The 26,427-nt window shown below is 36.1% G+C and overlaps 1 protein-coding gene across 1 annotated transcript in view; it reads left to right on the top strand.

Annotated features, from left to right (window-relative positions):
* The window catches only part of JMY (junction mediating and regulatory protein, p53 cofactor), a 74,428-nt gene that overhangs the window by 37,375 nt on the left and 10,626 nt on the right, over nucleotides 1–26,427 (top strand). The window contains exons 3-9 of the mRNA XM_069775796.1: nucleotides 1,483–1,633; nucleotides 3,858–4,027; nucleotides 10,555–10,720; nucleotides 14,256–14,443; nucleotides 20,987–21,073; nucleotides 23,643–23,738; nucleotides 25,025–25,577. Coding sequence (XP_069631897.1) covers nucleotides 1,483–1,633; nucleotides 3,858–4,027; nucleotides 10,555–10,720; nucleotides 14,256–14,443; nucleotides 20,987–21,073; nucleotides 23,643–23,738; nucleotides 25,025–25,577 — 1,411 coding nt within the window. The remainder of the gene's footprint in view (nucleotides 1–1,482; nucleotides 1,634–3,857; nucleotides 4,028–10,554; nucleotides 10,721–14,255; nucleotides 14,444–20,986; nucleotides 21,074–23,642; nucleotides 23,739–25,024; nucleotides 25,578–26,427) is intronic.

Here is a 26,427-nt window from a genome sequence, read left to right as displayed (position 1 = left end):
ACTTGATGAAGAAATGTTACTTCGAGGCTTCTTACTCTCTTAGAAATGATGCCTAACAAGAATGTTACTCACATTACTCAGTGATCCTGTGTAAATTCCAGTATCAAATTACCTCATCTTTACCAAGGAATAGAAAAGGAAGACTTTTAACTGTATTGTTTTTTATCCTGCTTCTCAAAGGAACTTGCTGTTTCAGAGTTCTGCGTAAGTGGAAAGCATTAACTTCACCCGTCATCATTCACTGGTATATACATACAGTTTGACATTTATTTGGAAACTCTTGTCTGTCCACTCATAAGCGTTCCCTGTGGGAATCATGGTACATATGTGCTCCATTGAATTACATGTTATAACCTATCTAGTGAAATTATTACTCTTATCATTTGTCCACATTTTTATTTTGCCTGTTGCCTTTCTAAGGGTTTTAGAAATACATAAGTATATTAAAATACCTTATTAAACTAGTTTAAACATTTCTCAAGAAATGCACAATTACTTAGAGGGTGTCTATATATTTTTACTTATAAAACTTATCCTTCTAAGAGATGGGATGAGTGGATATGCAGAGGTAGGTCCTGAACAGTCACTTAAAAACCTATTGTTTCCAGTTCAACTATAGAGTTTGAGACCAAATTGAAGCTTTGTGAAATCAAGATTGATATCTGAGCCATTAGAACTTCAGGTTAAAATATCTGGGGACATATAAGATTATGAGCACTTTTGGTTTGGGGGGTTTTGTCTATACCAGTGAGGTTTCTTCCTGACTGAGGTAAATGAAAAATATTCAGAATTAAGGCTTTGGTGTTACAGGAGCAGGCTTAAATATTTAATTACTTAGACATATAGTCTGTTGTGTATAGTGGGACTTAAAGAGTGTGTAAAAATTTCAAGTTTGGGGAGAGCATACTATATTTTTATTAATTTTTAAAAGAAACTCCAAATCTTTTACTTGCTTCAGATAGTTCAAGATAATTACCTTGATCTTGGCAATGAAAAGATATTTGAACTCCCAGGCACTAGGAAAATATGTTTTTAAAAGTCATCTATAACAAAGAAAAAACTACTAAAATGGTGGTGATCACTTACCACTACCCCAAGACATCTCTGTTTCTAGCTTTGTTCTGACTGAAAAGCATTCATTTACTTCAAAATGAAATATTTCAAGCTGGAAGAAAGCCTGGATGAAGCATGCTTGTTATCTGAAGGTGATAAGATATTTAACAAAAACATGCTGAGAAATCAAATTTACATTTCAGTTTTTGTGCTTCCAGAAAGAATAGTAATGAAACCATGGATGTACTTTTTCAACAGAAGGGAGCTCTTCAATGAGTTTTTTTCTGTTGAATGGAAGCCATGGTGATTTGCTGGTAGTTTTCTCTCCTTTTTGTTTTTCTTTCTTTCTTAACCACCTTGAAACTCGTTGCTGTTGGCAAAATAGCAACAATTAATTTTGTTGTTAATTATGGACTGATTTATTTTCAGATCTCGATAGAGAATGACTACCTAGGCCCCAGAAGAATTGAGAGTCTGCAAAAAGAAGATGCTGATTGGCAGAGAAAAGCCCACATGGCTGTGCTTTCTATTCAAGATCTTACAGTTAAATACTTTGAAATAACAGCTAAAACACAGAAAGGTAGTTATTTTCTACTATCCTATCCATCAAATAAAAGATCTTTAAAAATTTATTTAATGTTTGCCATGTTCTGTATTGTACTGTTACTTATTTTTTTCATCAATCCTCCATGCAGAAAATGCAGTTGTCATTCCCATTTTTTTTTCTTCTGTGTCTATTTGAATCTTTTACCAATAAGCTTTTTCAGAATAGCAACAGAAGTGAGCAGAATAGAAATTTTAGATAAAAGTTTCACAATGACTTTCTCAATGTGATTGTATTAGCTGCATTGTACATTTGCAAAGGATTTAGGAAGCATAGAGTCTGTGATGGATTCTGTCTTCTGTACTGGATATGGCAGACCACCATAGTAAGTGTTTATTACCTTTCAATTCATTTCCTTTTCCTGTCTCCCCTGCCTTTCAGTGATTTTTTGTTTTTTTCATAGCTCTAAATATTAAGCAACAGCTCAGTTTGACTACTTAGTGAAAGCTGCTCTGTTAATCAGAAATCTTCATGGATATAACCTTGGCATTTCTATGCTTGAAGAATGCAGCAGTTTTACTAAAGAGTTGGTGCAGTAAAACCAGGTCATATGACTTGCCATGTACATCTGCACTCTCATCCTTGTACCATTTTAACTTAAATAATCAGTTTATTAGGTCAAACACACCCGAGGATGTGGGTTCATGTCACTTCATTTCGTTTGACTGTGGGCTACTACTGACAGGGTTTATGTCCCACTGTCTTCCCTGCTTGGCTGCGGGTTGCTGTTTCTTTCTTTGCCTTGGTGATAGTCATTGTGCAACCAGATAAATGAGCCATACCCCTGGGAGAAAATATTTTTGGATGGCTAGGTTTCTTGTCATCTCCCTGCATGACTGCTAGATGTGCCTCAAGAGAAGCAGTCACTGCAAAATGATTCCTTTCGGTGACAACCCATGTTAAGGATAACATGAAACTCCACCATTTTGAAAAAGTGACTAAACCAGTCAAGCATGTTGGAATGAATTTAATTAGAGCAAATTCTAAATGTATTTAATCAGTTCGGTTCCTTTTCCAGTATGACAAAGGCAGCTAATAAAATACCCAGTTAGTTGATGAAGAATGTGTATTTACAGTTATTTATTTTTGTTTTGTTCACATGCTTTTTTTATGTACAGCAGTTAAGATTGTGGGGAAAAACACTGGGAAATGAAATGCCTGGAGACTGTTTACAACCATAGAACTTTGGTAGACAGGTTGTTTGCCCGTTTTGTTATGTTTTGGGTTTTTTTGGCCTCCTGCTGATCACAGTGTGGTCTTACATACCAAAACACTAACAGATGGCAGAGGAAAAACACATGAGAACATATATTTTTTATTACCTAACAACTGCATGTAATATCTTTTAGCACCTGGGGACTGAATGCCTCCCCTTTGATTGTGTGGCCTCCGTGGTTTTTGCTTTGCAAAGCTAAGTGTACAGTATCATGTGATTGTTCTATATATTAAAAATGGTGAAAATCTCATGTGTGTCAGCTTAGATGTTGCCTGGAGCTCAAGAGCAGAAAATCTGAATCAGGCAAGGGACTTGTGCTACTCTGAAGTCTTCATGAAAAGATTCTCATTCGCCTCTGCGTATTAAGATCAGATTATAATTTGTTTACTTATTTTGAAGTGATTTGTGAAGCAACCAGCATTTTGAGTGAAAAGATAGATGTTATTTAAATTTAATTCAGTATTCTTACAGAATTGTACTTGAGATCAAGCTGAAATTTTTATTTTAAATTATAATTTTTTTCAATCTGCAGATTTGTTTAAACTTACGACTGCACTATAGAAGTTATTAAGGGAAAGTGGAGACTTTAGTAGCTGATAATTTGTGCTTTCAGAAGCAGGGAAAATTTGGGATGCAGTTTAAGACCACGTGGTAGCATTAATGAGATATTTTTATTAAGTCAAGAATTCTGAACCATTGGTTCAAGTGGTCAGGTACTTTGTATTCAGAATGGTCCTTCTGTGGATAACAAAAATTGGAATTACAATGATAAAACCATCAACAAATACCTAATTGCATGTTTACATGAATCCTAAGAGTACTTACATCCTAGATTTGAACCTTAGTACTCTGTAGAATGACTGCTCCCTGCTAAGAGAATTTTGTATGCTTTTGGGTACAAATGTGTGCATTGTCTCAGCAGTAGAATCACTAGTGACCTGAAGAGTAGATGGTAAGCTATCTGCCTTTTCTTCCCTTCTGTAGCTGTGTATGATCGAATGCGAGCAGACCAGAAAAAATTTGGTAAGGCAGCATGGGCAGCAGCAGTGGAACGTATGGAAAAGCTTCAGTATGCAGTTTCTAAGGAGACTTTGCAGTTGATGCGTGCTAAAGAAATCTGTTTGGAGCAGAAGAAACATGCGCTGAAAGAGGAGGTAATTTTTCGTACCAATAAGTAGAAAAATAAACCATGCAGAAAAAAAGCAAACCTTAAAGAGTGTTGATGTACTTAAAACAAAAAACCCCCACACCTGAAAGTCATTATTTTTCAGCTTTTAATAACAAAAGTCTGTATTTAAACTTCTACTACACTCTACCATGTTAGTCAAATGGAGTTGCAATGTAGGTGTGGTGTTTCTTCTGCCACTTATGTTTTCTGTTCACCTTTTCCTGGTTAGTCAGTCAGGATGATAGTTTTTACTGTTAATGTTTACAACTATCCACTGAGATGACTAAAATGAAGAGAAGGAATAGGACAGAAATCTGCTGCTATGTAATCTCCACACTTAAGGCCTCAGAGGCATGACCACCTTTTCAGAGTAGCTCTGATATTCCAGATGGAAGGTGTCTGAACATTAGTAAATATACAGTTGACTAGCCTGTTGTACTGTACTGTCTTTGTCTCTGCTTACCCTAATTATTAAGGCAGTCTTCCAGAGAGGGTTGTGCTAGCTACAGCTTTCCTGAGGAAAGAGTGCATGCATTAAACTGTGTTTAAATGTCTTAGTAGAAAAACCCCACATTTATTGGGTTTTATGACACCTTCTCAAAAGCAGAAACGCTACAAATACTCTTTTAAAATTTGCTATCATACAGATATTTGGTGCTAAGAACTTTCTGTCATACTAATGTTAGTTTACAGTCTATCCAATCAGTTGCTTGTTTTTAGAGTGCTTTTGAAATGTTTCAGCAAAATTTGACTAAACCAGTGGCTCTGTTATGAAAAGGTTATTCAGAGAATTCACGACTTCAGCACTGTATAGATTGGTGGTTCATAACCCTGACAGACTATGTGCCTATTTTAGGAGCTTCTGTAGACGACAGCTTGATCTGCAAGGAAGACATAGTACATGCAAGACCCAGAGCAAGAAAATAAAAAGTTTGCTCAATTTCAATGCTTTTTAGATTTAGAAAGCCAAGAGTTATCTGGAAACCTGAGTTTATCAGGCTATTGCTATCCTTAGCTAAGAATTGATGAGAGAATCCAGCAGTACTAATTGGAAATATATATTGAATATGTTCACATATTTAGAGCAGCTACACATCGTCTTTTCTGTAGCACATCTTATTTTTCTCCCAGTGGAGACTTTCCATGAATTTTTGTTGAATGAGCTCTCAGTCTGGTAAATGAGCGATTGTTCTGATGTGCAAAAGCATTAGGGGCTGCATAGGAAAAGGAGAGGTTCGTTGCAGTATATAGGGGGATGAAAGGCTCTGAACGAGTTTGGGGCTTTTGGGAACAGAGAAATAATAAACATCTGATGGACATGCATGGACATGGTGCTTTGGGATGGTGTATTACAAGGTAGAGCTCTGGGTCAAAACATGGTGATGGGGAGATATGAGGTCCAACTTCTTTCTGAAACATCTTTTTTTTTTGCTTTGAGAATGTAAAAGCTTTAAGTATGCAAAGTTGGATGTGGCAAACATGACTAGGAATCCCATACTGGAGAAGAAGGGTTGCAGTCTTACCATAAAGAAGATACTTGCAGAACTGAAATACCTTCTCTGGCAAACCATTTAGCTACTGTTTTCTAGGCACAGAAGATGAAAACAGGATGTTCCTTTGAAAAAGACTAAAATGCTCAAGAAACTAATTTATCAGGGTTTGAGTTGAGGATTAAGACAGAAAGAATGACAATTCAGAGCAAAGACCAGATCTGACTGTTTATGAGGACACTGTTGGTGTTCAGCAGGTTGTCTATGGATTTTTGAACATTTAGTCCTGGAAAAGAAAAAAGTTTATAAAACCAGTGGTACATCCTTTTCAAGGGGAAAAGATGTTTCTTTTAGTGTCTGAAATTTTTCTGATTGCCCAGGATACTAATTGTGAGTGATCATCTTAACCTCTTTTTTTTTTTTTATAATATTGTATCCTCTAGTATCATGGCCTGACTGTAATTGACTCCTGATACTTAATTGGTTGGAGTAGTGCTTTTGTTCCACAAGTTGCTAGTTATGAGTGAAAGCCTGCCTTTTATCAGTGGTGAGAGTGCTCCGTGTTTCCCTTAAAATAATTTATAAATTCTTTAAAATGATTTTCTGTTTATTTTGAGGATGAGCTTCCATATTCACACTTAAAGACCTGAGTTTTTTTCTGAATTTTACTCCCTCCTTCTGAGGCTTCTCAGACAGCAACAGTGACAAGTTAAAATAATACTTGAACTAGAGAACAGTCAGGATTCACATGGGGTGGATTGAAACATGACTTTGTATTCCATCTGAACAGTAACAGATTACTTAAAAGGCTGGATAATAGAAAATTTAATAATAGCTATTCATATATATAGCTACGGAAAAGTAATACAATTTTTTACTGTGAACTGCAGGTTAATTACTTTGTAAATGACAGCAAATGAGAATAACTTTACAACCTGGTAGCAATGTGATTGAGCCACCAATGCAACAGGGTGGTACAGCAGCAGATGCTCTCCAGTCTGTCAGATCAGGTATTTCCAGCAAAGGGAGAAGTGTTAGTCTTGCTGTACATCGAGTTGTTAGATTTATTCTACATCTTTCTTACACGCATTTCTGATCACCCAATAAAGATTAGTTCTAACTGGAGTAGTTAGAGGGAGGACTACCACAACGATGCCAGGAATGACGAGTCTGTTCTACAAGAGGAGTTGAAGTTGTTTTGACAAATAAAATGAAGGCTCAGATGATATAAAATTGCTCTCTACAAAAGTACTAAAGGGAATAAATATTAGGCAAGAGCAATGCGTGTTGCAGTTCAGTACTGGCCCAAGAACAAATGGTATTATCTGATTGTGAATACATTGGAAATATGGAAGAAGTTTCCTGGCAGTTAGGAGGGAGTATCTGGAACAGACTTCCAATGGGAGTAACAAATACAGAGTTTTGTGGAAACTTTTTGGTTTAGTTTTTACAAAAGCAGAATAAGAACAACAATAACAACATGGAAATTATTTTAAGAACTCAGTTTATGAAAGCAGTTCATTTTAGATTTGTCTGAAAGCATTCCATGGTGGTGGAAAGCTGGATTTGATGGCCCTCACTTCTGTATTCCATGTTTGCCTATTTTTCTATTAATTTTGTCATCTGTCCCTTTGGTATGTATGTTCATAGTTCTTGTCAGAGGCTTTCTGTTTTAACCCATTAATATCTTTATTAACAGTGTGTGGGTTTACAGGTGATACATTTCTCCCTTAGAACTATTAAGAAACCTAAGTTCCTGCTTAAGTTCTGCACTTTGTTATCAGTGAGACAACAAAGAACATAAGGGCCAGAGAGATTAAATTATTTGCCTGAGTTAACGCAAGAGGTTGTGGCATAGCAGGAAATCGAACTCGGATCTCCTCAGTTCTAATTCTTTGTCCAGGTGCAAAATGTTTCTTTCCCGTAACATTCTTGTGTTAAAGTTCTTTGTGTTTCTTTCACTGTGTTGATCAGCCTGAGATCTACCAAGGAGGCAGCAAATTACTAGTAGGGATTGGATAGCAACTTGTAACATTAAGAATTGAACCACTCCTTAAATTATTAACAAAAAATACTGACATTTTCCCAAGAGTGATGATATTGAGTTATCACACATGTATCATATCTCTCATAAAGTTTTAACATAAATGGTTGAAATTAAAGGTTCCCACTTTTCTTTTTCATGAGGGTCTATTATGTAGCTAGGATAGCTGCCTGAGAACCATATAACAATATTAATTTCCCATTTGTGTTGCACCTGAAAACTGAATATAGTGGTGTTGTACCCCTTAAATAGACCAGGTAGCTGGCAGCATCTGTAATATATGCTTGTAGAGCTATGATTCAGTTGTAAGACAGGTCGCTTATCAGGCAGACACCAGTGCAGCTGAGTGAAGTACTGAGCTGCTATAACTTGATAAGCTGATGCTTTTGAAGATGGCTTGAAGATGTCTCTATGCAGTCTTTATACAAAGGCTGTGGGCTTAAATTTGGGAACATCTTTTTTTTTTTTTTTAAAAAAAAAGCGCATAAGTTTCAGTGAATTTCACAGACAAAGCAAAAGTTCTTAATTGTGGTAGAATTTTGAATGACATATCCTTAATGTAAACAAACAAACAAAAACCAAAAGAGACCCCCCCCAAAAAAAACCCCACCACGTTTTGTTGCAATGATATATGTTTTTACAGTGAGAAAATCCTTTAGAAATGCCAAAACCCCAGATACCCTGCCTGACCAATGAACATTATCCCTCTTATATAGAAAAACTGGAAGGTTCAAGAGAATCAGTCCTTTTGTCTTGAAAACTAGCCTCTAATTCACTCCAAATATGCCATCATTATGTCATTTACTGTTCTGGTCACAATTAGTAACTTAATATGGATGCAGAGTAACAGAATGGCATAACAAGACTTTCTGGTGTCACACTGGACCAAAACATATAAATTATACATTATCGATTGTAAGATTTATGATATTTACTTAAGGACTTATTGATCCTTTCAAGCTAATAGTTGATAAAAAAAAATGCATTCAGTAAATATAAAATATAATAGAAGAAATTTTTAAAATAGATGTTACAAGAATTGATTCACAGGTCTTCTATCAATCTTAAATGGAAAGAAGTGTATTGTACAGGACTGTTTTCTTAGTGTTTAATTGAGCTGTGACATCCTTGTCAGTGGATAATGATGCAGGTGCTAAAAGCATACATGCTATAAAAAAAGGGATAGGACAAATTTATGAAGTAAAATCCAGTAAGTCTATTTTGTATAAAAGGTAGCACTGTGGCTTAAGCTGTGCTGCAAGCTGCACTAGAGGCTGGTGAAGCATTTTAGGGGAGGTATCACTGTGCTGCCTACTATGTTTCATCTTCCTGAATATTTGCAGTTAACCTTTGTCTGAAACAGGGTATTTATTTAGTAATATGGATCTTTGGTTTAATTCAGTACAGGTATCTTTCTGGTTTAGTATAGTTATATTTAAACATGTGTGATAAATAAAACCAAGGAAACCCAAATCTGGCTATTAATTACAGATACAGTTTTACACCTTGAAGAAACCACCGTAATGTAAAAACATACTAGCAAATATTTTTAAAAATGTATAGTTTGCTAGGTCCTGTATTTTTGTTTGGTAGACATCCCTTTTTAATGATAGAACGTCTGTGTCGTGGTTTCAGCCCAGCCGGTAACAAAGGACCACGCAGCCGATCGCTCACTCCTCCCGCCCCCCTCCGGTGGGATGGGGAGGAGAATCAGAAAGGAGAAAAGGGAAAAAAAAGGGAACCCCGTGGGTTGAGATAAGTACACTTTACTGGGACAACACAAAAAGAGAAGTTACAACAACAGCAACGGTACTAATAAAAGAGTATACAAAACGAGTGATGCACAGTGCAACTGCTCGCCACCTGGAACCCGACCCTCCGCCACTTCCCCCACCGAAAGTCGAGAGAGCTCCCCCCAGCCCACTCCCCAGTTATATACTGTCACACGGTATGGAATATCCTCTTGACTAGTTCAGGTCAGCTGTCCCGGCTGTGAAAATTAACTCTATCCCAGCTGAACCCAGGACAGTCTGTAACACAGAAACTGAACCATGTTTCATCAGAATGGCAAGGTAGATAGATCACAAGTCTCCAGTGAAATTTACAATTACTTTTATCCATTGTCTGAGAGAAACTAGCAGAGATACATTTTTTTTTTTTGAGCTGGTAGAGAACTTGGATGTGGCCCTAACTCTTCTGCATGCAGGTTGTAGAGCTGCATGGCTTTGAATTCCTTCCAAAGTGGGACAGCACATAAGATCCCCTTATATGTCAGTATTTTTTAAATATGGTCTGAATGGCTAACTGTATTGAGCAGTTAAATCTTGTTTGGCTGAATGAAAGAGGATGGTTTGAGTTCACTTTGGTTGTGTCTTGTGTCAGTTTTCTATGCCAAACGTATGACACAAGCACTAAAATATATATAAATATTTTAGTCTAGATCTTTTATTCTCCTGTGAAGGACTCCAGAAATAGTGAAACTCCTCAGTTAAGCTGTCATTACAGAGGATCAGTGCATGTAATTATCCCCGTTTTCACCATCTTTCACTTTTTCCTCAGTTCAGCTTTAATGACAGTTTTAACTGTAGTTTTCTAGATGCCCTTAGCAAAACCACTTTTAGACTTTTTGGACTGAAGATAATGAAATAACTAATTTCATTATGTATCTTCAGGGAATCAAGTAGTAGAGTAGAAGACTGGTAGGGATGTTTCACAATATGACTTGTCACTTTGACAGTCACAAAGTGTAATCCAATGCCATGGGTTTTTTTATTGCCATTGGAAAAAATGTCAGATATTAAAGATGTCTGAAAGTGTGTGGCTGATCAAAACCTATCTTACCCTCTTGATGTGTTCAGTTTTAACATGTTACATTTAGTGTACCAGACCATATTGAGCTGCAATCATAAAGTCTGTGGTTTTGTTCTTCTCATTATCTTGCAGTGATGTGTTTGGGGTTTTTTTCCTCTTTTCATTTAGATGCAGAGCCTGAAAGGTGGTACAGAAGCCATAGCCCATTTGGACCAGTTAGAAGCTGATTATTATGATCTACAGCTTCAATTATATGAAGTGCAGTTTGAGATCTTGAAATGTGAAGAGCTGCTGCTGACAGCACAACTTGAAAGCATCAGAAGACTGATGTCAGGTGCTTTATGCATTTTAATTAAGATGTAATCTGTAAAAGATAATTCTTTTTCTAAGAGTCTAGTAAAGCCTGTGGGAATGAAATGAACAGATTCTTTACCATGTGAAGAGCTGGATCTTCTAATATAAGTACTGTTAAATTAAAACGTACACCTGTTCATAAGGCCTATACATACACATAGAGAAGTTTTGGTCCGGTTCTCATTGCCTGTGTTTGGAAATAAGCATATAAGATAATATGTAAGTTTTGGAAAGCTAAATTCAGGGAGGAAGAAATGTCTTAATTGCTGGACTTGTCTCACTAAAAATTTGCATTGGTATTATTCATTTATTTGAAGTGATTGGTTTTCCAAAGGTATTCCTGCAAATTGGAGTCCTTCAGCTAAACTTTGAAGCATGTTGTGTTGGCCATCTGACTGATTTAAAGCAGTGATGGAAACCTTATGTTTCCAGAACCTCCTATACCTTGCATGTGTACAAACTATGGAAATGGTACAGGTAAATCATAAAGTGTTTTTGAATCCATTTCTGTCCTTTAGATCTTTCTATAGTTAATGGTTTTATTCACACAAGCTCTGTTTCATTGTTTAGTGCATAGAGCTTGTGTAGCAAATTTTGTTATGGATAGAAAAGTGACTTAAGAAGAGAGATTTGAAGCTGGATTGTATTGTGAGTTGCCTCTGGAAAAAGAGAAAACATAGGTATCATGAATTCTTCTCACTGTTATGTGAATCTCCTCCTTTTCGGCTTGCGATGGCAACACCTGTAACTGCATGTAGGGAAGATGAGGGTTGAAAACTCTGTAAATTACTTTAAAAAAAGTGGTGGCTTTGACTAGGTGCCTCTGTGGAGAGCTTTGTGCTTTGGAGATAGATAGTTTTTGTACTTGGGAAATCGGACATTTAATTTTGGTACTGAAGACACAGTATGGTTTGCTTACCTGCAGACCGAATTAAATCCCTTGAACAGGAGGCTGAGAAGGAATGTGTATCAAAATCCTTTCTCTTTGATGTAGTGACAGGAAAACCTAAGGGCCCTCAGAGGTTAAGACTGCTGTAAAAACATCACAGGTCATTAGGGCTTGTCATTAATGTTTTCTCCAGAAATCTCAAAAAACCCTCCAACCCCACAACCTGATCTAAAATAAAAAAACCCAACCACTTAGCTAACAACCAACCCTCTCCTTCCCCCATGGCAACAAAATAGTTCACTGTTCTGGCTTTTGCTGTTTTAAATTTGTAAAGTTTTCCTTAATAATAAATCCAAAAGTTGGGGGTTTTTCCTATTAAAGACAGCTGTCTATGTTAGAAGGAATTACTCTTTTTCAACAACTCTGTTAATATCCCATAGGAAAGAAAATGAAAAAAACAGTTCTTAAATGTGTGGGAATTTGCTCAAAGGATGAAATTACCTCTTCGGACTTTACTTACGTTGAGGGGATAGAGCAATTAACGTGAAGAATGGGACAGAGAAGTGGCTACATCTCTTCAAAATTGTTCAGCATCAAATCTGAATGAAAGCATCTAAAACATATAATGATCTTTTAGTATGTGCTGTTTCTTGTGCTGTCAAAGAGAAAAGAATGGTCTGTTGCATCTTCTGTTACACTTCCTTTTTAAAGTGTACTTATAGTTAGTAAAGTAATAGCCTTTTAATTATGCACATCTGTATGGTTTGAAATACATGTGTATTAGTGACTTGTAGAGGCTGTTGCTATTCTTTACTCGTTGATGGTATTGGCTCTGCAGAGATATTTCAGAGAGTTTGGGATTCTGTTTTGATTTGAGGGACATCAGCAGTACTGCTAATGAAGTCCCAACAGATTTCTTTGAGAGGGTGATTTGATTTGACTGCCAGTTGGTTCTAAGCTAGCAGAAAAACATTTTCTTTTGCAAATTTAGCACATTGGATCTGAAAAGAATCAAATGATAATAGATTGTCATATTATAAAAAACAGTAGGAGTTTTTTACTGTCATTAAGCAAAGACCTGCACTGAAATTCACAAAATGTGAATTTATTAGGTTAGAATTGTAAAGGCTCTTATCCTATCCATACAAACTATTTGTACATCCTTGTAAGATGGTTTTGTGATGCAGGCACGTGTAAATTCCTGTCTTTAACTCTGCATGAAAGTGTTCTAAAACAAAATTTGCATGTAAATTCTCCCATTTTATAAGTGCATGGCAAAATATAATTGTTGTAAGCCATGAGTCTTATTTTTACTCTCCGATGTCTCAGTGTGGGTTCTAGTAACTTGGCAGTTTTACATACGGATGAAACTTTATGTTGGTTTGTTTTTGTTTTTTTTTAACTGAACACTGAAGTAATGAATCTAGTAGGTCTGGTTTTGTTACATTTTATTTTGAGGTTATACAGTGCTCTGCTTTCTTTTCTGGTCCTGCTATGACTTCTGCTGAGCTGAAATGAGCATGACAGTCAGAATTTTGGTTGCAGCAGAAAATGTACAAACAAGTAACATGAAGTGACAACAGCTTTTAAAATGGACACTGTAATGAAGAAAACCCTGCCCCTCTCTCCAAACGATTTAGTAGTAGAAGTAGGAGGAAGTCACGGTCTTGCTCAAAGTAGTTGATGAAGTTGGAAGGAGAAGGTTTAGTGGTGCTACAGAGTAGACACTTCACAGTCATGCCAGCTGTATCTGCCTGTTTCAGCCAGCAGTAATGCATATCCCTCTTGGTCTATTACAAAAGTATCCTATTTTGTATGCCAGTGAAATAAGGAACAAGAGGCCTTTGCTGCTTCTTCATCCCAACATTCTGCAAGGATTTATAATCATCACTCTTTTCTTCTTGGCAAGAGATGAGACGGCAGCATTCAGAGATGAGCTGAATGTTATACTGAATGCTTCACTCAAGAGGCTAAAAATCATGAGTGTTGATAAAACTATTAGTAATGACCTCCTTTTCAGGACTGTAATGCCCTGAAGGACTGCCTTGAAGTTACCCTTCCTCTGCTGCCTCTGAGCAGAAGCAGTGACTGGGAGGTCAGAAATGTCCTAAGAGACGATTTTTGGTGTTTTGTTGTCTGATTCCCTTTTCATGAAATTAATAGTCGGTTGTGGCAGAAGAATCTCACGCCAAAGATTTCAGAAAGAGTCTGTGTATCCTGAACTTTGTAGTGAAGACCAGAGGATATTACTGCACATTGTGGGTCCCTTGTGTTAGTTAAGAGACCCAAAGGCATACATGGACACTGTGATCAAGTTAGGCTACAGACACAAGTGTACATTTACAGTTGCATTGTTTTTTTAATGCTCTGAGCTTACTTGAATACCAGGCTGTGCTTCATTGGTATTGATTTCTGTTCTTCATATAAAGTTTAAAGCCCTACAGTGTTTTGCTGTTTAGTGCTTTTCCTCTGACCTTTTGATTTTCGCTAGTCCTCTGAAGGGACTATAGCATTCTTCTACATTAAATCTTGCAACTCAGTGGGAGGGTTGTTGTTGACAAAACAAAATGTTAATCAAATACAAACTATTGATTTGACTTTTTCATTGCTGACATTTTTAAAACAGAGAAGAGAGATGAAGTGGTATATTATGACACTTACGAAAGTATGGAAGCCATGCTTGAAAAAGAGGATATGGCAACATCTATACAGTTGCAAAAAGAGGAGCTGCAAAAGTTACAACAAAAAATCCGCCAGCTGGAAGCAAGGCGTGGACGTATTTCAGCCAAGAAAGCCTACCTCAGAAATAAGAAGGTATTATGAAATTGCAAATTTCTAGCATAATTAGCAAATTTAATAAAACTTCAAAAGGTTTCATTTCAGATACAACTTCCAAGTCTCACAGAATTTTTGTGAATTGTATTTACTACTTACTAAAAGTTGTTTTACAAAATACCAAATACAATAGCATGTATTACTAAATTGATATGTTTAAGATTCCATTTACCTTTTAGCTTTAAAGGAACCTTTAATTATTTTGAAGTCAACAAATAAACTTGTTTCTATTAACTAATCAGAATACTTTAATGTGGAGAGTACATGCTAGAATGCATGTTCTTACAGAGAGTAATTTTATATATATTTGCAGAAGAGAATTTTCAAAGGTGTTTTCTCACTAATGAGATTTATTTTCATTCTCTTACTTCATCCCTTTAAACTTATGTCATGTCATTGATACTCTATTCAGCAGATATATATGAAATTCAGTATATATTCTTAATTTGTAAAACTAGGCATGCTATTTAGGGCCACTTTCCTTTTTCATTCATTACATGATGCGAATGCTGTGCATAAAATTGTTTTAATATAGCTAATGTTTTGAAATTGTGTATCAAGTCTATGTAAGTATGTTCCTTTTTCCCAGAATGACTCTTTTATTGTTCCCTAGCAGTTTGTGGTTACATCAATATGCATTATTAATGAGCAAGATAGCTTAATGAGTAGAATAGATCAAAGTTTTGAGAAAGCATTGTAATACTTGTTATAAAATAGGTTTCTACCCCATACTATATACTATAAGGCTGTGCAGAAGTGTCACTTGAGACCTCATTCTAGAGTGGGATCAGGGGTTGGTGTGGTTGTATGTTCCCAGTCATGTCCCTTGATGTGGGAGATGACCCCTTTACATAAACAATTCTAGTAGATTGGGGGTAAAGCCTTCAGGTCTTGCCTCCCTTTCGTAACTAATGTATCTATTTCTGTACCTGAATCTGAAGCATAACACAGCAAACAAAACAGTAGTTCATACCTTTTATATTTTGGATTTTTTGTATTTCTTCAGACATTGTCCTGTCTCTGATTAACACAATATGGAGAAGACTGCAAATAAATTATTATGAAAGAAATGTCTCTTGTTAGCCAGTTATGAGAAGTCGTTTGCTCAGAGTTATGGAGTTTCTTTTATGTGACTTTGTAAAAAGAAAAACTATCAAGAAGCTGGGCTTTTTAGTACTTTAAGGAATAGATCCTATCTGTCATGGTGTGCTAATTAACATAGGCTACCAAGAAGAAGCTGGGCTTTTTAGTACTTTAAGGAATAGATCCTATCTGTCATGGTGTGCTAATTAACATAGGCTACATTATAATAGTTACGCTACTTTCTCCTGAATATGAAAAGACACTTCTGGCATCTTACAGAATAGACAAACCTGTTCAAAAGTGACAGGCTGCTTGCTGTTTCTTACTCAACTTACGGGAGTTAACAAGTGGAAAAGCAACAGTGAAGCAGGACTAGAGATTTTTTAGCATGCCTTCTCAGCGGTATAAAGAGCTAGTCACCTTCAATTGGCTCATTTGTTTCAAGGTAATGCTATGATAAAATACCTTGTTTAAGCTGGAAGAATTAGTTCTAGGCTGCAGCACTAGTTGCAGCATGCCTACTTGTGCAATGAGACATGATGCAGAGTTGTATGTGGCAGTATTGCTCGTCTGGGTCTGCGTGTGGGAGTAAGTAATATAGTCATGTCTACTCAACGTTGTGCTGGACGAACATGGTTATACTGCTTTCAGGACCTGAGGTAATGTCTCCACGTGGAACTTCAGTGCTGGACATAACAGCACTCTCAGAACTAGTTCCAGCTCTTTACTGATTTCATTGCCCAGTATGGCATTATCTGCAGTTGAGTACTGCATTGAGATACTTAGCTTTCAGCTTCTAAAGAAGTCACAGATTAGAATAATGTGTATTTAAACTTGGAGGGGGAAACAAAAGGTCTTTACCTGAGCAAAAAGAATAGGCAGAACCTGTTGTTGTGTGCCATTTTGCAGCACTCAGGCAGAAAAGAACATAGCTGTTCTGAGGGATATTTATGTCAGAGGTATTTACTGTAGCTGCTCTTATTACTGCTGAGTAACGCAGAGCCTTACTAAGCTTACTGGTAATACCTGAAAATCAAGACTCTTGTGACTTTGATTCAAACATAAACAAGCTTTGTATCTTGAGTGACAATTCTAGAGATACTGCAAAACATTGTTAATGAAAACTATTTATAGTGCCTGACGAGGGTTGTGGTACTTTACAAAACAGGGAGGGAAAAAGGGTTCTGGCTCTTCAGAGTTTGCAATTTAAGTTAAGCATGCAGAACAAAGGTACAGATGGGATGCAAAAGCAGACTCTAGATGGTGAAAATGAGCGTAGTGATGACTGAACGTTAAGTGGAGAAAAGAATTGAGTTTTTGAGGGTGCATTTGGAAAGCGCATGTACTATGCGGTAAATATCTTTCTTCAAAGTCTGTCTGTCTCTCTCAATTAAGAAACATTTATTGTTGAACTGAGATGAGAGTCTGCTTAATGCTTTTCAGATGAAACGCTTGTTTCGGCAAAGTATCTTAAAACAGACCTGTAAACCAGTGCTCTGTTTTGGAGTGGGTTGGTGAGGTTTTGGTGGATTTTTTTTCCTTTCTTTTTTGTATTTTTTTTTTTTTTAACCTTGTCCTGTAGTTGAAAACAAAAAGCAAGCTGTGCATTAAGTGGTGTATATCACAGTCTTGTGATACAGTTAGAAATTACAGTCCTTGCTCATTATTAGGTTTTGGGCAACTGAAGATTCCCTTAGGAGAATGCCTTCTTTCTAGCAGCAGATACCATGATTAAGAAAAGAATAGGAAATTATTCTCTAGCATTAGTTTTTCTTTTTCAGAGGAGGTTGTTTCATCATCTGGGTATTTGAAAATCTTCTCGGTTAAGGAGGTAATGCAATGAAAGGAAATCAATTACTCTGTGTAGAATAAGACTATATGTAATATAAAATTTGATGACTATAGTCTCCATTTATTTTTCAGAAATTCCTTCCCTGTTTTTGCAGTTGAAGCTTTTATTTTTTAATGATGTTGTCAAATAATTCTACCAAACCTTTATTTAGAAACTTTTGTTAAAAGTTTTGTTGCAAACCTCATTTTTTGATTCTGAATAACTGAGCCAGCATTTTTTAAATTTATGGTTTTACAGAGGTTGATGTTCTTTTGCTGTACTACCATGAGTATAAACTCTTTATTCTCCTTTTTTTTTTATACAAACCTATTTGCCTTTGTTAAGCAGTCATTTCCTGATGTTCCTTTTTGTTGATGACAGTGAGTTAGTTATTAAAAAATAAGATTTTAATAGCAGTCTCACTATTTTTTTTATTTCTTGAAAGCTAGTTTCAAAGATTTTTCATGCAGGGTATCCCTATTGTTATCCCAGTCTACCCCCTGCTGGCTGCACAGTAGTATTAATTAGTTTATCATGTGGAACAAGCAGCTGTTTTATTAGGGAACTAGATTTACAGCAAAGAGTCAAGGTAAAAAAGATGGTGAAGAAGGTGTCTAGAAAAATATCTTTGGAAAAGTAGAGTTGTGAAGAAACTGAATTATTTTACATCCAGGAAGGGTATTCCTCATCATGAGCAGACTGGGAGAAGCAACTGATTGGTGAAGCTGTTCAGGGTATGTTCCTAATGTGTGCTTTGATCTGGGAAGCTTCCTCATGTGCTGTTGTGTCCATTTAGTAGGGCACCTTTGCTGCTTTGCAGGCCCGGAGTTTAAAGCGTAGCCCATGCCAAAGCAGGTGTTATATAGATGCAGTGACAGCTGCCATAGGGTTACTTGGTATGCTTTCATATTATTATTGTTGTTGTTGTTGTTATTATTATTGTTATTGTTATATGCTTTCATATTATTATTACAACAACAACAACATAAGAGCATAACTACACAGAACAGTTATAGTAAAATATGGTTTCTGCGCATACTGAGCTTACTAAATGAGAAGCTAACCTTTTAATTGGGATGCTTTTCAATCTGAAAGCAAGGCTCACTGGAACTAGTTAAATATAATGCTAATGCAGATCTCTTTTACATATACTGCATGTTACTAGTCTTAAACATGGTAGCTTATCCAGTTACAAGGGTTGAAAGGGTTCCTCAGCTCTCCCTTTTTGTCACTTTCGTAGAAGTACAGTTTGATACTGTGAAATCAGCCAGAGGATTAAAAGACATGAACGTTATTCCTTGATGCTCTCTCAATTCTGTACAGTTGGTCAACATCTGTCTTGAAGGGTGACTCTCACTGGACATAATGATCCTGCTTTCACAGTGCTGAGAAGGAAGGACTACCTCACATGTGTAGCAGGCTGTATTCCTGCTCATACACCCAATTATGATGTTTTCTTTTTTTGCCAGAGTTTGTTGGTTTATGTTCAACTTGTCATCTGCCATAATCACCCAGATAATTTTCTTTAATGCTGCTACCTGGGTGGTTTTTTTCTTCATCCTTTGTTTGCAGTTACTTAATCTTGTCTACAAGTAGAACCCTGCATTTGTCCCTATGAAATTGCAACCTTTTTTTTTTTAACCATTTCTGTAATTAGTTAAGATCATTCAGATTTCTAATCCTGTGCTGCAACATGTTTTCAGCCCCTCCTGGTCTTTTATTATTTCAAGTCATAGAGATGTAATTGCATTAAAGTAGGTTGTTTATTAGTGTAAAGTCAGCACCAAGTATGTTTTGGTCTGGTTTGTCCCCTTTACATCCTTAAAATATCGTTCATTATTACTCTTAATCAGAAAGATTTAAATACTGATGCTAAAGAGAAAGTGTTTCATAAAAGACATGTCAAAAAACGCAAACCAAACTTAACATATGTTTTCTCATTATTTTATAGTGCTTTTTTATATCTTGTAACATACATTCCTTGTTATTTTAGAAGACTTTTAATCAAACTTAACACACAGAGAATAAACTATAAAGGTACATCAGTAGTAGTATTACAACAAGTCTTTCAGATTCTCTAATAATGTTCTGAAGCTATTGCTGTGTCTTTGAAACGCAGAAATGAGGTGCATTTTGCGATTACATTTTGCATTTTGCAGTTACAAATTAAATGAATTAACTTTTCCAGCTGTATTAAAAACTCTTTTCATCAGGGAAAAAATCGCCACAAACAAACATAAAACCCATCAGTGTTTAGCTATATATATGTATAAGCTTCTGATGAAGCTGGGACACTATTTCCACAGAAACTTATGCTCTTGTTGGTTACCTGTATAAGGCACCAACATTGATGGTTTTACTGTTTAGAAACATTCAAGACAACATGGGTTTCTGTCCTATACAGGAATACTGGCTACCTTTTTATGTGATCACCGGATGTCCATAGTCAGCTTGTAGGAGAAAGTAACTTTATCTGCATTTCCAAGTGTCCAAAACTGTGGGCTTCTTTTATCCCTCCCCTCTTTGTTTTTGTGTCTTTCTGCCACTACTGTAGTATCTTGGTGGCTGGTAACTCCGTCAGCTGCCCCAAGCAATGCCTCCAGTGGCAAAGCTCCTGTCTGGCTCTACCCAGTAAGTCAAGCTGACTGATGCCTGAGAAGCCCCCTGCTTCGGTATTATAGCTACAGTCACACTCCAAACTACTTTCTAACACCGCCCCCTCTTACACAGCCTAAGATCTGTTTCTAACTACATACACATCTGACGGTTCTGGTTCTTGTGGTGCTTGTACCAAGCCTAATTTGATTGCCCATACTGCCTGGTTTCCTGGCCCTCAATATTGTCCTATGAATTTGTCTGTCTTGTTGCTACTCTTAAATTCCTGCACATGCCTTTTCTTTGTAACTGATACTTAATTCAGTTCTTTCTATATTATCTACCTGAAGTTTGAGTGTCGTCCTGTTTCTTGTCATCTATTTATTGTAACATGGCCTGTTTATTTTGGTTTTTTTTTTTTTTTTTGACCTGTTCTTATTTGCAGGCAATGTAATAAATGCTTGTTTTTAAACCAGACGTTACAGATGTGAACTTGGTATAATAAATGAACCTGCTTGTGCATGCATAAAATTGTAACAACTTTATTAATGTTTGTGCTTGCAGATTGTACATGCAAAAGATGAACTGACACTTGTAAATGGGAAGCTGTCTAGTTGCATAAACAGGAATATGTAGTATTTTTGAGAGTTAGTTATTATCCATGTATACAAATACATGGAGTTACACAAGGGTTTTATGAAGTATTTGACAAATTGGTGTTTGTTGCCACTTCTGTACTGGTATTGTAGAACAGACTTTTCAAGCAGCTGTTACTTGTGTATATTCTTTTGGCAGTTAAAAGTAATAGATTTGGGTTTGTCTGGCTTGGTTTTGTTTTCATTTTATGGTTTTACTGTAAGTTAAATTAGCTTGGTTAAATTAGCTTGTCTGAGATAGGCTTTGTAATTCTTATTTTTCTAATTCTTAGTGCTATTTGCTAAATATGACATTATACCCTGTAAATAGATAATAGAAATACATATTTTAAAGATAACATTTTATTGTGTCTACAGGAGATCTGTATTGCAAAGCATAATGAAAAGATCCAGCAGCGTCACCAGAGTGAGGATGAATATAAAATGCACCATACTGTTCAGCTAGTAAGTTTGAGTTTTCTGCTGTTGGGTTTAGTGTTTAGTTAATAGCTTGCATTCCTCATTATACATTAATTAGGAGAGTATTCAGAGTGATAGCTGTTTTAGAAAAGATGGTGTGTATCCCTGACCTTTGCACCATGGATTTCTGTATCATATTATGCTGGTAAGGGGGAGTGTATAGCTGTGTTAGGATGACATTGAACACAAGCAAATAAAACAATTCTTTAATGTTAGGTTCACAGTCTAAGTGATTACTGCTAGGGTTAGGCTGCATGCAGTTTGTTATCAGGTACACATAGATGATTCTGGACATCTTCAAGTACAGTGTCAGATATGCTGAGATGAGTGAGGAAACCATACACATTTATTCTTGAATCTTAATAAGCTTGTCTGTTATTTTCTTCTTCCTACAAAAGAAATCACTTGAATTGTGTTGTATAAAGATGTAGTTTCAGTTGTGTGCTCCACAATTCTCTGCACAGTCTCATCGCAGAGAATAGGCTAGCTAGTCTAACTCTTGTGCTGAACATAATAGACTTTATCTTAAAGAATATTCAAATTCTGGGATAGGTCTTGGGAGCTCATATATAGTATCAATATTTAATAAAGATCACTGACAAAGATGCATTGAAATCCAAGTCTCTTCAATTCAGGCTTCAATTAGATTAGTGAAAGTGATTCTATTTCATCCTTATAAATTTTTAACATTGATACATTTGTCCAGGAAGTCAGCTGCATAATTTATTTTATGAAAAGGCTACTTGTGAAAGACAGTACTTATTGGCATACCCTTTAAGCAACTTCTCTTTTCCCAGTTTTTACAATAAGGCAAAGGAATTTGCTGTGTGGATTGTAGTCCCTTTATCATTCTTAAAAATAAGACTTGACAAAGCTGAAGGACTTTCTTGTCTCTCAAACATTACAGGGCTTTTTAGTTATTTATTTCACAGAGTTGTCCACTTGCCTTATGTAAAGAACCTTATGCTAATTTTTTTCTTTTTTATGTTGATAATGTGACTGAAAATTTGTACTGTTATTGTAAAATAGGTTTTCTGCCACTCTTTTTCATAAAGAATTTTGAAAAGATAAACTGAAGGTTGTCCAAACCTGAAATCAAATAACAATTGCATTTTCACTATTCCTATTTTAAAAAAAAAACAAACCAAACAAAAAAACAGCAAACAAACAAAAAAATCCCTTGAGTTTGAGACTGTTTCAGGAAAATTTTGATCTGATTGCCTATGTAACATGCAAGTGTGGTGGTAGAACCTTCCTTTCTTCCTGCTATAATCTTTTCTTTATGCTTCTGTTTTAACTTCTTTGCTGCATTGCTCTGTTATTTTCTTTTCTTTTCATCATGTGCTTCTATTACTCTTCACCTTTTCCTGTTTCCTGTCCTTAATTTTTCAGACATGTTCTCCTCTTCCTCTCCCTAATGCATCTATACTTACTTACTTCCGAATCACAGGAGTTGGCTCTTTTTGAAGGACACCAGGCCACTAGCTGACTTCTGAAAATGACAGGCAGGCAGACACTACTTTTGTGTTGACCGAATGACAATAAAAGTTCACAGAAGTGATCAGAATTTTTAATTATGATGATGAAGATGAGCTCTTAAAAGTCATACTAAATGTTGTGAGTCATTTAAGAATGAAAACTGCTGTTTCTGCTCAAGTTTTTTTCCTTATAGTCACCTGTTCTATCACTTTTCCTGATAACTTCTGAACTTGCATACAATGACTTCTGCCATCTGGTAACTAGCATCCACTTTCAGTAAATTTGACTGAAGAGTAGTGTTTTGTTTCAAAGATGTAGTAACTTTGCTGAAGTTTTGTGAAAATGGATGACTAGTTAAAGGAGGTGGATCAAAATGTGTGTTTTCATGGAGGTAAGATCTCTAAACAAGAAAAAAATACAACTGTCTTAGTTGCAAGGAAGAACTTCAAACCTTTATTGAAGTAAGATAACAGAAAATCAAGCTGGATTAAATAATGACAGCATAAGTTAATTAAACAGAAAACTTTCATTTACTGTTGTAAATTATAATGAAAATGTTGACTTAATTTGCTCAATATTAGATTTAATACTGGGTGGCACTGAGTTCCATGATTTCTTGCACTGTGAAAATACTATTATGACTTGTTTTAAATGGGCAACCTTGCAATTTGGACTGTCATTTTGTTCTTGGAATGAGAGAAAATGGATACTGGTTTGCTGTCTGGCTAATTTGTACTGTTTATAATTTAAGGGGGCATTTTTCAGTATAATAATCTGTCACGTCTCTAGTTCTTTCTCATCTTCCAAGGTAACAAGTCAAGTGTTCCAATTCCAGATTGAAATCTTTCTTTACTGAGTTTGCATTTCTTTGAGATTATAAAACATGAAATGTATAATATTTTTTAAGGGGAAGACAAAGGCCAAGTTTTGAAGTTCAGAAATGTGTTTATTTGAGAAGTAGATAGTTAGGTAATACTTAAAAATTAGCAGAAGAGTTATTTTAATTCAGTTTTTTTAATAATGCTAAACATAGCATTGGATATAATATTTACATGTTTTCCATATATTTTCTCAGAAGCGAGATCAATTACAAGATGAAGAGGAAAGAAAGAGCTCCTGGGTTAGTCAGGAACGACAGAAAACACTGGACAGACTTCGCACATTTAAACAGGTAACAGAGGAAAAGTTGTTCTTTTCCACCAGTTTCTTTTGCAAAAGACATTTTCACCCGTTCCAGGGCTAGACTATCCTATTAGCTATTGTCTTTCATTGTGCAGTTAACTGTTCTTTGGAAAAGTTACAACAAAATACAGCATTGGCGGTAACGAATTCCTCTGGCCATTGCATTCCCAGTGCCGTAATAAGCTTCTTTTCACTCTTACATCTACACCTTGTGACAAGACACTTAGCAAATGCTCCTAAAAGAAGTACAATCTAAATGGTATTTCCCACAAAGAGCATTACCATCTGACACACCCCCACTACTACTGGTTGCTAGAACACCTGCCAGTACCTGCCCCTTGCTATTACAATGGAAGTATCAGAAAATGGATAGAAGGTGGAATGAAGCGGAGAGGTAAGTAAAGGTGTGAAAGTGTGAGAAAACAGAGACTGTATTAATTGGCGAGGACTTTTTTTTGTTTTGCTGAATACATAAAAAAATACAGGTATGAGAAGTTTCTTTACTGGAAAGCTGTCTTGCTCAGCAGTACACTGTTTATCATATCTTTGTTGTGCAAGGCTTTTGAATTGCATAGCTTCTGTAAATTAAAGCAAATTTACTTACTTTAACCAGCAACTGTTAATGAACTGACTTTACGTATAGGCATGTTTATATTGTTATGATGTCTTGCTCTAGGCCTACCACATTTGTGTAAAATGTATTAGACCTGTCTTTCAGAAGCAGTTTAAATTTTTGCATAAAAATGGCTACAGATCAAAGTAATGTGAAAAGACAGATACTGAGGCAGCAAATTTAAGAACTAAATAAAAAATACTTTGGAAAGTCTCAAAATACTTGATGTTTTCAAGAGACATGTTTTTAAGCAGTATGATTCACATCTAAGGCCAGTGTATTAGGTCAGAGAGGATGGGAGCCATTGACCACTTTTAGAAAAGGAAAGCAAGAGGGAATTTCGAATTTTAATTTCCAGAAAAAACAGTTTTGAATATACAATCTGGTTCTTAGTGAAATCCTAATTCTAACCCATGTATATCCCTGACTAGACCAATCATGTGTAAATTGCTGCTTAACCAAGAATAAAAATTAAGAAAACTGATCATTTTTAGAGTAAAGGTGAGGATATATTTGTTTTGTTTTTACATCCAGAGCAAAATGAATGAAAATAGCAGATGAATTCTGCTTGTCAGAAAGGCAAACCCTAATGACAGGTACTTAGAATCTAGAATAGTGTGTTGCATGTACTTATCTAATTGTCAATAACTTATTCACTTTAGCGGTACCCTGGGCAAGTAATACTTAAATCAACCAGACTACGGCTGACTCACGCCAGAAGAAAATGTGCAGCCAGCTCAGCGTCCTGTGTCAATCAGCCTCAATCTTTGCCAGCAACCATACAAATTCAAGAGAAAAGTGAAGAGGTAGAATTGGAAAATGCAGTTCAGCCTTTGAAAGTGCAGGAATCCACAAGCTTAGAACAACTTCAAGATATCTCGTTACCTCCCAATGGTGTTACCTCTGAACTGCCTCATGTTAGTACTTCTTCACTCAGCAGTAATGAGCTTCAACCGGAGGCTGTTACTGTAGTACCGCTTCCACCCCCTTTGCCTCCACCACTTCCACCTCCACCTCCACCTTTGCCCTCCAAGGAAGATGCCACCAAATCCTTAGAGAAAAGCGACAGCTTTGTTAAACGTCAGAGTGAGGAGAAGGGAGTCCAGCACTCTTCCGGTATCCCGCCAGCACATCTGTTTGACAGCAGTCAGTTAGTCAGTGCCAAGAAGAAGCTTAAGAAGACTGGTGATCTAGAGGGTTTACAGAGGAGGAAAGGTAATGTTTTCATTTCTGTGCATTTAATTGTAATGCACATCAGTTCCTCTTTTGAATTGCTCTATAGAAAAGTGTATGCTGTGGTGATTCATTTATAATTATTAATGGGAAAGTTGTTAAATCCTTTTCAGCTGACAAACGTTGCCAACTCAAATTTTAGGACCTATACAATAGCATGTGGTATACTCGTTCAGTTAGACAGAAAACACTTGTGAAACTGTATCTAAGATATACCACGTTAGACTAGCTAGAAAATGGAGCTAAATGTTGTCTAAAAGAATATTTTCCTATCTAGTTTACAGCCAGCACTGCACATACTCCATGCTTTACCTGAGGGTGTGGTGTTTTTTTAATAACAGAATTTTACACCATTTCTGACCTAGTAGAATTAAAACTTGTCTTGGGACATAGGAAACCTTGAGAATGCTTTCTTCAAGGTTTCTTCAAATTTTAATACAAAAATCCACAAACCTTCAAGTACTCTTCAGAGCTGAGTAAGAATATGTAAGTTTAACTGTAACTGGAAATTAAATCTGTAATAACTCAGCAAAGCGTGTTAATAAATAGTTGAAAGATCAAAAACTTCTTTGGAAACTGAAGAGAATGAATAGAGCACAGGGCTGAGCTGGGGGATCTGTTACAACTTGTTGATTCTGTGCTACTTGTTCTTGACTGTTTATCCTTTATCCCATATGTAAAATGGGAAGAATGGCAGCAATGATTGAACAAAATAATCCTGGTGTTTCGGTGAAACATGCTATATTGGAGCAAAGGTTTTATTCGAAAATCAGAGATGGGATTTTCAGAAGTGCTCAGCTGAGCTATTTTCCTGGAAGTCACTGAGAAAAAG

Source organism: Haliaeetus albicilla, chromosome Z, assembly GCF_947461875.1.
Source record: "Haliaeetus albicilla chromosome Z, bHalAlb1.1, whole genome shotgun sequence".
Classification (NCBI taxonomy): domain Eukaryota; kingdom Metazoa; phylum Chordata; class Aves; order Accipitriformes; family Accipitridae; genus Haliaeetus; species Haliaeetus albicilla.
Note: the sequence above shows the minus strand (reverse complement) of the source record. Positions and strands in the feature narration are given on the sequence as shown.